This window comes from Pteronotus mesoamericanus, unplaced genomic scaffold, assembly GCF_021234165.1.
Source record: "Pteronotus mesoamericanus isolate MK-2021 breed Mesoamerican mustached bat unplaced genomic scaffold, CSHL_Meso_final scaffold_54, whole genome shotgun sequence".
NCBI classification, from domain to species: Eukaryota; Metazoa; Chordata; class Mammalia; order Chiroptera; family Mormoopidae; genus Pteronotus; species Pteronotus mesoamericanus.
In genome coordinates this window covers 21659007-21671073 of record NW_026555321.1, presented here as the reverse complement: position 1 = coordinate 21671073, position 12067 = coordinate 21659007, and the positions used below count along the sequence as shown (strand labels likewise).

The 12067-nt window shown below is 48.8% G+C and overlaps 1 protein-coding gene across 2 annotated transcripts in view; it reads left to right on the top strand.

The window, feature by feature from the left end:
- The window catches only part of SLCO2A1 (solute carrier organic anion transporter family member 2A1), a 78276-nt gene that overhangs the window by 29784 nt on the left and 36425 nt on the right, over window positions 1–12067 (top strand). For both annotated transcript variants that reach the window (XM_054594966.1, XM_054594967.1), the window contains exon 2: window positions 6488–6625. In XM_054594966.1, the coding sequence (XP_054450941.1) occupies window positions 6488–6625 (138 nt within the window). The remainder of the gene's footprint in view (window positions 1–6487; window positions 6626–12067) is intronic.

Sequence of the window (12067 nt, the reverse complement as noted above, 5' to 3'; positions counted from 1 at the left end):
AGATTCTGACCCCCAGAGGCTAGAGAAACGAAAGCGAGAGGCACCTTGGAGTCTCCTCCCTCACCCAGAGAACTGCAGTGGCCCTTTGCACACATTCCACACCAGACTCTCCTGCATTCCTGGGGAGGGTGACAGCAGGGTTCCACTGTGCTCTGCTCTTCTCTTCTCTCTCTCTTCCTCCCTCTTTCCTTTTCTTTCCTCCATCCCTACCTATTTATTTTCCTTCCTTCCTTCCTTCTTTCTGAAGAATAGTGCCATTCACATTGCGGACAGATGTCAGTAATGGGTAGAAGCAGTCGTTCCGAGCTAAGAGGTCACAGCCTATGTCACAGTCCAGCCCCTTCTCCTGCTGGTGAATGGTCTTCTCCTGACTCCTGGGCTCTCCAGTGTATTAAATTATCTCAGACATCACATTTTAGTGGACACAAGACATGAGGTGACTTTTCTAGAGTTTTGCCTCCTCCAGGATGCATGTGGACAAAATCAGTGTTGGTTAACAGCCGAATTAGCGGTCAAACAGGAAATAACCCTGTGGGGATCACATTTCAGAATTTCTGCCCAGTGTCCCTATCACTATGATTAGATGCCTCAGGTCATAATACCAATGTTTAGTTTGGAAAAAAGGATCACAAACATGTAGAGCAAAGGAAACCAGGTCTGCCCTTTGATACTTCTCATTCATCCTGAGCTGTGACTGTTTCCCTCCTTGTCCTTATGGTCTGCCCTTTATGGTACTACTCACATCTCTGAACCTCCACTCGGTCTCTCAGCATCTTTTCAGCCTTTCTTAGCTCTGTGGCACAGGTGGAGAAAAGATCCCTCTTTATTAGAAGAAGGATCTTTATGACTAATCCAATTTCCCCGCTTCCTTCCCTTCCAGATTTCCTCTTCATGTCCCAAGGTTTGGAGAAAGAATGGAGCCATGGGCCTGAGCATTTGAAATCTTAGAGCTTCCCGCCCACTGTGACTTGCAAGAATGTTGTTCCCCAACCTTAGCTTTCTCTCCCAGCTTCCTTCTACAACGTGTGCCTAAGACATGTAGTTTTAATACACACACGCATGCACGCACGCACGCACGCACGCACACACATACAAACTTAGACATTTACATAGTTTTGACTCTTTCAAGGTGGGCCCTTTGGATAAATAAATTTATTCCAATGACGTTACCAATGCTCCTAATATTTCTTTTTTTGTTAGATTTGTGGAATTCCCTTCAAAGCCTCGGAGCATTATTTTGAATACCTTCATGGTTGCAAATCTTTTTAAAATTAATTTTTCCTTAGGTCAACTTTATTGAGGTAGAGTTTACATATAATAAAGTGCAAATAAAGTGCACAGATTTTAAATGATTGATAGGCTTGGACAAATGTATATACCTGTACAAATGCCACCACAATCAAAATATAAAATATTTCTACCACTCCAGAAAGTCCCTCCATACATAATACAAATCTTTAACTTTTTAGTTTGGGTTTAGAAATATCCAAAAATAAGTTAGAGTTGAGCCAAGTAAATAAGTGGACAGCTAACCTGAAAAAAGCTGTTTTGTGCCTTGTAAATTCCATGGCTCATAGACAGGTGGAAGGCAACACTGAAGGGGGAATCCATAAATGATTGAGGACAGATCGTTGGAATGAACAGCTACTCTGGCGGGTGCACATTCTGGAGCAAGGGTCCATCAGTTAGAGTATTTAAAGACACATTCATTCATTTGGTAATGACTGAGCCCCAGTTTAGACTAGGTGACAAACAGGGAGGGGGCATCCTAAAAAACACGTTATCTTTCCTCCATGAAGTCTATACCCTGGTTGGGGGAGAAGTCAAATAAGAAGAAATCAAATGTATGATGTAATTGTAGTAAGCAATAGTGCTTTAAAAAAAAAAGTAGAGTGAGGAGATAGAGAATGATTGTGTGTTATTTTAAAGAAGATAATATTGCCCATGTAATATATCTTCATTCTTTTCCTTTTGTGAAGAAATCACAAGACTCAAATTCCACCATAAGCTACTTTCTAAAAGGGACATGGTATCTTTCCCTAAAGTATTTTTTTGCAGAGTACTCATCTCTGTTATATTTTTATATATATATATGGAGGTAGGGAGTCCCATGGTTAACTACGGAGATATTTGGATAAAACAAAGTTAAGCAGGTCTTCACTGAAGGTTTCCTCAGTCTTTAATATGCTAATGTGAATTATAAATATACATGTGGGAAGATTATAATATGCAAACTTATCCTGAGTTACTTCTCCTGGGAATCCTTTCAGCTTGGAGAACCGCAAGCAGGTGGTGTTCCAAGTGCACGTTGTGAGAACTTCTGTTGCCGAGTTCTCATGCCACAGGAGACTTGAAAACATCAGAAACATTCAGTTACTTGGGCAGGAGGAAACAGTGGAAGTCCTTCTAGCATGTGGGCCAGGAAGAATGCCAGGTGCTTAGACACATGCTCTCAAGCAAGCCTCACAACAGCCGTGAGAACAGGTATTATTATAGCCCCCATTTACAGGGGAAACCACCAACAGAGAGGACAAATATGTAGCCAAAAGTAAGAATTTCAACCTAGGTTTGTTTTACTCCAAAGCCCAAACCATCGAAACCCCAACACTGTATTGTCTAAATGGCGGTGGAGGGTGGGTTGCAACCCACCCAGCAAACCTTTTCCTTCTCCTGCCATTCCCTCTACATATACTCTTAAACCCCATGGTCCCCAGGGGTGGACTTCTAGTCCTGCTTGTGGCAGGTGTTTGTCACTTTGTCTCATGCTCGTCTCATGCCGAACTCAGTAAGTTCGAGCAGCCTGGGTCATGGTCCCAGGGTCCTGTCCACAGAAGCTCTATGGTCAGTAGGTGGGGTCAGATGGCTCTGATGACCTTGTGTGGCCCTGGCCAGAAAGCTCTACGGGAACTATCCGTTTACATCTTTCTCATTTCCTGGCATTTTCTCTCCACCCATCCCTCCCTGTAGCCATGAACCTTGCTCCCCCAAATCTGTTGAATCCACTGGAAACGGGGGGCACAGATACATGCCAGTGCTTCTGCCAGGGCACCCATAAGGCGCCCAGACCTCACGGGACCTCAGTGGCTAACGCTGGCGATGCAGCCGGTTCTATGAAGGGGTGTGGGATGTGGAAAGTTGCCAGCTGACTCTAGGTGGAGTCTTCCACCTAGTATTTGTGGGGAGAAAATGGGGAATTTCTTTATTTACTGGAAGGAGCAAAGGCATGTCTTTCAGGAAAAGTTCTGAGACAGTTTTTTTCCTTCCACTGTCTTTACCTTCCTCTCATGAGACTGCTGGGGAATTTGGCAGGATTAGTCACTCCTGTTAATTCATTACTGATTTACTTAGAGGAAAACTGGTCTTTTTTTGAGCTTCATGGTCAGAAACTCAGGTGTTCCAAAATTGTCCTCCCTCTCCATATATCTGCCTCTTCCTGGGCCCCCTGTCTCCACACATGGCCCTGCCCCCTTCCTGCCCTCAGGCTGGAGCGCTGTCCCTTTTCTTCCACCTCGAATCAGGGACAGCCTTGTCAACTCAGCCTCTCTGAGAGCTCCTATGAACTCCCTCCCCAAATCCGCACTCTCCCAGCCTTTGGTCCATCTCCTACTGTGTCTCTCCCAGGTTGTTAAGATAGCCCTCACTCCTCTGCTGCATGCTTCCCTTAATGCCAGCCAAGTGCCAAGCCACCAAGATGCCCCTGTGCAGAAGTCAGCATGAGGGGGCTTGGATTTCTAGAAGGAACCTTGAACTAGACACATAACTGAACTCCATGCTGGGCAAGAGGGCCCCTGAAGGGCGAGGAAGAGTTTTCCAGACAGAAAAGGGGAGGATGATCCTGTGCAGACTGTGAGCACAAATACATAGACAATGAATGTGTGCTGTGGGGAACCTGAGTAGTATTGACCTTGAGGAAGTTTGAAGGGCAAGGTGTGTGGCAGCAGGTGTTGCAGCTATCTAGTGCTGTATAACGAAGCGACCCCAAACTTAAAACAATGACAGCATTACTCTGGCCAGGTGACTTAGTTGGCTGGAGCATCATCCCTTACACCAAAAGGTTATAGGTTCGATTCCCAGTCAGGACACACATCTAGGTTGCAGTTTGATCCCCAGTCTGGGTGCATGCAAGAGGCAACCAGTCGATGCTCTCTCTCACACTGATTTTTTTTTCCTTCTCTCTCCTTCCCTCCTTTTCTTTCTAAAATCAATAAACCTATCCTCAGGTGAGGAGTTAAAAAAAAAAACCAAAATGATGATGACATTTAGTTTGTTTGCTAATCTGCCATCTAAGGCTTGGTGAGGGCAGCTTATGTCTGCTCCACTTGGTATTGGAGGTTGGGGCTGGTATCCTCCAAGAGCTCGCTCAGTAACATGATGCAGGCTGAAACTAGCTGGAGCTTCCAGCTGAAACACCAGCCTTTGACCTCTCCATGAAAGGGAAAGTCTGGGCTTCCTTACAATGTGATATCTGTGTTCTGAGCCTCCCAACAGAGAAAGAGCCAGGTGGATGATTTTCTACCGACTTTCAGGACTTAGCGTCGGAGGTCACACAATGTCTTTTCTGCTTCAATTTCTTCATTAGAAGCAAGCAGCTAAGACTGGCCATGTTGAAGGGGAGGGAACAGAGACTCCATTTTTTGATGAAGGAATGCCATTGTCACATTGTAAGGGGATGTACATGGGACAGGAGATAATAGTGTAGCCATCTTTGTAAAATACAATTAACCACGCAAAGTATGGAGCCAGAGTCCCGGGAGGTCTAGGACCTGTAATGTCTTGGATACCATGCCAAGGGCATTGGTTTTTATCTTGTAGGAAGTGGGAGCCAGGGAGAGGTGTTAATTTAGGTGTCGCCTGCTCCCGGTTTGTGTTTGAGAAAGCCCTGCCTGGGGAGGGAAGTGGAAGGTGTGGTGCGGCAGACAGGGGACCTGCGAGAGGCTGTCGTAGTGAACCGGCGGGAGAGGAGGGAGAGGAGGGTCTGAGGAAAGGCGCTACCCGAGATGGAGGGTGAGTCAAGACTGGGAGACACCAAGGAGAAATCACAGGGCTTAGCAATGGCACCACATACCAGGGGGTGAGGAACAGGATGTCTAGGAGTCCCAGTTTCTGGCTTGGGAACTGAGTGAAGGTGATGGGGTGAAGAAAGAACAGGAGAGGATTGTGAGGGAGGATGATGAACCCTATTTGGGAAGTGATCAGTCTGTAGGGTCTGAAAGTGTTCACATGGACATGTTCAGCAGACGGAGTTTTGTGGGTATTAGCCTTTAAGGGATGACAAGGCATCCGAGATCCAGTTGCCTCTTTCCTGGATTTGGCCTGAACCAGGGGCTCAGGGCTTGAGTGTGCTCAGATGCCCTGTGTCCACCAAAAACAATCTGACCTGCACAAACCCTGTCACTCTCCCTCTCCCTGTCTGTTGGGAGCCCTGGGCTGGCCTCACAGAGACTCTGGCCTGGAAGGTGGAAGAGGGACTGTCAGCTCTGGCCCCACAGCATGGAGTGGGGCCCCTGCAGAGGGCATGGGATTAACTTTGCAAAGAAATAGAATTGAAAGTGGAGTGCCAATTGCTCTCCTGAGACGCCAGCCATTCAATTAAGAGAAGACCTTTGGCAAACTACGGAACGCAATGGCACCCCGCCCTTTCTTGGAAGAAAAGTACAGTCTCCAGAAGGGCCACCTTCCAGGGGGCTCGGGGACGTGCAGCTCCTGGCTCTGAACCTCCTGTGTCCCAGCCAAAGAGCTAAGAATGCAGGTGGGCCCAGAGCTCAGCATGGAGCTGATTCCAGATGCCACAAGCTCCTTTCCACCCTCCCTGCTGTGTATCTGTCCCCATCAATCACAAGATTCATATGTACTCATGCCCACATGACAGGGTCTACGGGGCAGGATGGGATGCAGAGACAATGGCCTGGGCCTTCCCCAGGCCTTATCACTCACCCCAGGGAGGAGGCCGCACAGTCACACAGATCCTTAACAAGAGGTGATAACAAGCTTGGGGGCATTCATTAAAACAAGGTGACTCGGGAACCCATCCTGGTGAGTCATTGGGGTATGAGAGGTGGGCCTTGGTGGATAGATGTTGCTGGAGGCAGGGGAATGGAGAGCAGGTCAAAAGGAGTGGAGCAATGGGGCCTGGGCGTGTCCGTGCCTCGGGAGTGACTTGGACGGGAGGAAGGACACCACGGCAACCCACAGGGCACTGTGGTGTTGTCAGAAAACAAGTCAAGAATGCGACTGATTAGTCAGGCCTTTCCCAGGGGGTACTTCTCCAGCCCTGTGGTTTACTGGACCATTGATGGCAACAGGGTTAAGAATGACAGGAATGGTGGAACTGGATGGCTGATGACGCACTGAGTGACTCCCGGTGGAACCACGATGGCATTTCACCCTCAGAGCCACCTGATAAAATCAGCCTTCCCAAGTAACGGATGAGAAAACAACGCCAGGCCCAAGGTGGGCGGCCAAGGCTCACTGTCCGGTGTCTCCCCAGGTGTTCGTGCTCTGCCATGGGCTCCTGCAGCTGTGCCAGCTCCTGTACAGCGCCTACTTCAAGAGCAGCCTCACCACCATTGAGAAGCGCTTCGGCCTCTCCAGTTCCTCCTCGGGCCTCATTTCCAGCTTGAATGAGGTAAGCAGGACGTTCAGGCCCATCAGACCGCACTCGTGCACCCTGGTTACGGGGCCTGGGAGGGGTTCCAGGAAGAACAGAGGAGAAGGGATCTCGGAGAGACACATGGGGAAAGGGGACAGCCAGATGCAATGAGCATGGTGAAAGCAGCTACCTTTCCTGAGGCTTCCCGGCACCGGGCACTGAGCTGAGGGCCTCCGGTTGCTCCAGGTAAGGAGATGGTTCCCAGGCCCACCTCCTCTCTTCCCTCTCCATGAGGTCCACTGTTCCGGGATGGAGGCAGGGGCCTCGCCATCCCTGACCTGGGCCTCCTCGCAGCGGCCCTGTGAGCAGGTGCTTGGCTTGCTCCTCCCACCTGATACCTGAGGGCACCGGCTCAGCCAGCGCAGCAGCTTGTGCCAGGTATGCAGGGCTATTGCCTCCAAACTCTGGGTTTCTAATTGAGTTTTATGACCACCCACATGTTTATGTGACCCCTGCCCATCCCCAGTCCAGGAGGAGATGAGCCCCAGACATGCAGCTGGGAGAGCGACACCAAGCCCAGCAGCTCCTGTCTTAAGAGCATTACAGGAGCCAGACAGAGCTGCTCAGTGGCCTTGGCCCTCAGAAAGGTCAGGTCTCTCTGGCCACCCAGCAATGTGGATTTCACACTGTTCTCCAGTGACTGCACATCAAAGTTAGATAAGATAGTGTGGGTCGAGAGGTCGGGGTGGGAGGTGAGAGGGCAGGGTGCCTAGGAGTCCCTGGAAGCCAGTGAGAAAGAAGCGTGGGAGGCAGCAGAGCCCCGCATCATGGCAGCAACACTGGCAGCTCCAGGTAAGGAGATGGGGTTCCCAGGTCCAGCTTCTCTTCACGAAGCCCAGTGTCCTGGGATGGAGGCGGCAGCCTCCGCATCCCGGGAGGCCAGCTGTTCCTCTGGAATGTAGCTAAATCTTCTCTTGACTTAATGAAATTCAGGTCAATGTAGTAATTTAGAGACCATGGCTCTCCCAAGATAGCTTCTAAGATGGAGCTATAAAGAAGGCGGGATGTCTCCTAACACCCACCTCCAACCACCACCTTGCAGTCTGCCCATCCCCCTGCCTGCTCCCAGCTGGTATCGCTCCTTTGCCATTCACCCGTTGGGAACCTTCCCTTGTGCCAGATCCCCTTCATCCTAGGAGGGGGCATTTCTTCATAGTCACATTTTCTAGACAAGGAAATGTGCCTCAGAAGGCCTAAGTACCCCTCCCAGGCTGGCCTCATGTGTGTATACAGTGCAGCCAGGATCTGAGCCCAGGATTTCCTGACAGCCACATGCTAAGGTCTCCCCCTGAATCCTTAACCTACCTCTTCTACTACCACTCCCAGACCTGTGACCACAAATCTTGTCTTCCAAACACATTGCTGGAATCTCTACTCTTCTCTGCCCGCACTCCCCACCATGGGCTATTCCCCCACACCTGTGACGTACATGTACCTGTACACATAGAGCCCTGTGGCCCATCCCGCTGACCTAATGGGCCTCAGGCCCCCTCCTCTGAACACCCAGGCCCATGTGTATGCCTCCACTGCTTTCTCTGTGTGTATGTATGTGTGTGTGTGTGTGCGCGCATGCGCATGTAAGCATGCACATATCTCTGTCTCTCTGAGTGTGTGTCTGGAGCTTTGGGGGCTCAGGGACTGGGTCTGCCCCTCCAGGTAGGTTGCACTGTCCTGTAAAGGTAGGTTGGCACCCCTCACACATAATCCTGAATGTTGGCCTATGACTTTGCTAATGCCCCTGGTACATGTTGTCCTCACTCATGAAGAACGCAGGGAAAACAAATCTCTGATATTTGTGTCACAATAATCCTATCCCATTACCCTAGAAGGCATCCCTAATACGCCACAGTTCTTTCTTTTTTAAAAAAAAATTTATTTATTTATTTATTTATTTATTTATTTTTAGAGAGAAGGGGAGGGAGAAAGAGAGGGAGAGAAACATCAATGTGTGGTTGCCTCTTGCATGCCCCCTGCTAGGGACCTGGCCCACAACCCATGCATGTGCCCTGACTGGGAATCAAACCAGTGACCCTTTGGTTCATGGGCCAGCTGTCAATCCACTGAGTCACACCAACCAAAGCCCACCACAGTACTTTTTCCTCCTGAGTCTAAAACTCTGAATCCTTCTTAACAGAGTGGCCTAGGCACCTCTACTGATCAGTGTCAGAGCTGCAGTATCACTTAGATACTTAGATCACTTAGATGATAAACAAATCAATGATCTTCCATGCCTAAATTTTCACTTATATTTTTCTAGGCTTGGAGCAAAAACGTGGGCCTAGGAACAATTGGATTTTTCCGGGAGTGGGGAGGGAGCGGCACAGGGAATGGCTAGCTGGGACATGTGGCAGAGTCTACAACAGGATTAGACAAATAAGGGACATAATATTTCCCCAGGCTCTGGTTGAATAAAAAATGAAAGTAATTCACCCATTACCTCTTATCTTTCCCAAACTCAGATGAGCTTTTCCAGAATCTGGTTTTAAACCATGCCTATGGGTATGGTTTTAGACAAATACCATGAGAAAGTTCATTCTTCGGACAAACAATCCTGTGTGTGTGCCTCTGTGTGACTGTGTATCTGTCTGTGTATCTTTATCTGTGTGTGTCTGAGTATTTGTGTATGACTGTGTGTGTGTACCTGTGATCTGTGTATGTGTATGTATTTGTGTATCTATGTGTGCATGTCTTGTGTGTATCTGTCTATGTCTGTGTGCCTCTCTGTGTGTCTATTATGGGGCCATGTAGAAAAGGTAGGATAGGAATTTAGCCATAGAGCTTTCTATTTTCCTGTTGGTTCTGCCCCAGGCATTTAGAAACAGACCAAGTAGTAAAGTAGAGGTCTTACTAGGAGAAGAAAGGGCAGCTAAACCAGGGAGCACCTTCAAAGTCAAGCGCAAGGTTCCCAGCTTTTGTGGTAGGTAATAACTACCATGGCTTCTTGAGCAGAGCTGTGGCAGGAAGAACAGCCTCATGAAGATGAACTCTCTGGAAGAAAACACTGGGAGACACTAGAGGTGAAGGACAGTGCACCCAGGAGTTGGCTGGCTTGGAGGCTGTGCCACTAAGGCAGGCTTGAGAGATTTGGGGAGAAGAGGACCCCAGCAATACTCCAAAAGGAGAAAAGGCAGGATTTGGCAGCTGCTTGAGTACAAGATTGAAGGTATTATAGACCACAAGATGGCTGCCTGTCAGAAGCCTGAGGGGTGTGAGATGAGAGCCAGGCCTGGTGGAGGGGAAGATGAGGCCATCTGGGCACCGGGAGAGTAGGACAGCCTCCAGGGCATGTGAGCCTTCAGGCTGCAGCCCATCTCAAAGCCTTATGGACACCCAGCGGGGAGGCAAAGGGGAAATGAGGGCTGGGTATAAAAGGCCAGTGGCAGGAAGAGGAGCTTGGGTGACAGGAGAAGACATTGGGCATCTTGCCCAGTGAAGCAGTGGCTTTTCTTAATTAATTGACATATTATAACAATTAGTTATTATTGTTAACTATTATAAATATGTTATATTTCAATAACTCCTTTTTATTGAAATATACTTGACATTTAACATTATATTAGTTTCAAGTGTACATCGTAATGATTCTGTATTTGTAAACCTTGCAAAATGATCACCACAATAAGTCCAGTTAGCATCCAGCACTCACATAGTTACAATTTCTTTTCTCATGATGAGAGCTTTTAAGAACTCTCTTAGAAAATTTCAAATATTCCATACAACATTATTAACTACAGTCACCATGACTTACTTGTTTTATAACTGGAATTTGTAACGTTTGACTCTCTTCACCCATTTCAAATACTCCCTTGTTTTTCAAGAGGTTCAGTCTGGGCAAAGGTCTAAAGTAGGTGAGATGAGAAGGGAGACAGAGGAAGCAGCCAAGTAAAAAGGCCTGCGGGAGGCATTCCTGTGCTGTGTTCAAAGAGCAGCTGGAAACAGGGTGGCCAGAGTGGAGGGTGGAAGACGTGCAAAGAGAGGAGAGCAGAGGACAGCGACAGCAGGGCAGGGGGCCAGGCTCAGCACGGCTTTGCAGGTTCTGGGACAGACTTTGCCTTTTACTCTTGCAGGTTGGAGCAGAGGGAACATGGTCTGACTCTTCAACAGGATCACTCTGCTGCTGGGTGGAGAATAGACTGCAGTGAGGCAGGAGTAGAGGCAGGGAGCCCAGTTAGGAGGCAACATCAATAATTTAGACAGGTTATAATGGGGCTGATGTGGGAGCAATGAGAAGGTGATGGGAAGTGGTCGGCTTCTGGGTGGCTGTTGAAGGTCCAGTCAGTGGGCTTTGCTGATGGTTGGATGTGGCTGGGAAAGAGCAGTCAAGAATGGTGTGCAGATGTTTTCCTTGAGTCACTGGTAGAATGGAGGTGACTTTTATTGACATGAGGAGGTCTGGGGAGGCAGAACCAGGTTTCTGGGCAAAGATGAGGAGTGAGATTTGGGGTGTGAATTAGAAGTATACAGGACACGTGAAACCACGGGACTGGACGAGTTCACCGAGACAAGAGCAGAGGAATAGGCACTGAGCTCTGAGAGCTGAGAGTTCAGGGAGGTGAGGGCAACTCAGTCAAAGAGACTGAGAAGGAGCAACCAGGGAAAGGAAACTAGGAGAAGGTGGTGTCATGGAAACCCAGTGAAAGAAGTGAAGGAAAGGGTTACCTGAATCAAATGGACCTGAGAGGTCAAGTAGGAAGAGAGCTGAGAACTGACCGGTGAATTTGGCAAAGAGGAGGCCATTGGTGATCTCGACAAGAGCCATGTACCAAGCCTGGGGCCCCTATTTCCTGAGACAGGGGCCCCAGCTTTTCCATCCAGGAGAAGACTGAGGTGTGGCCAGGGCAAGGGCTGTGTGGGTGCTGACATTCAGAGCTCCTCAGATCCAGGTAAACGAATGCTCTGGGACCGAGGCTCCTGTCTTTGTATGCAGTTGTACTCAGAAGATCTGCCAGCACCCCATTTATGGCCCTGCTCCCCAAGCTGAGGCCTTGGGTTCCCTTCCCTGGCTCTGGGTGGGGCTCAGAGAGCAAACCTTCCAACAAGCACCAGCAATATGGAATTACTGGTGTGTCCAACCAGAAAAGGACTTCGGGGTGCTTTAGTCCTCGTCCCTCATTGACAGAAGTGGAAGCAGGCCCAGGGAGGGCCAGGGGCATGTTAGTAGCAGAGCTCCTAGGACAAAAACCCACTCCTCCAAGAGGCCGTAGACTAGCTTAGTTAAAACCTAGTAGCTATTCAAGCCATCACCTACCCTTATGGACCTGGACAAGTTACTTAACACTCGGAGCCCCGATTCTGTCATCTGTACAATGAGCACTGTTGCATGATGAAACGAGATGGAGCGTGTTGCTTGATGGTTATCCTGACTACCAAGCCCAAGGTTTTAGGGGGCTCAGTTAGGGAACACATGCTATCTCCAGG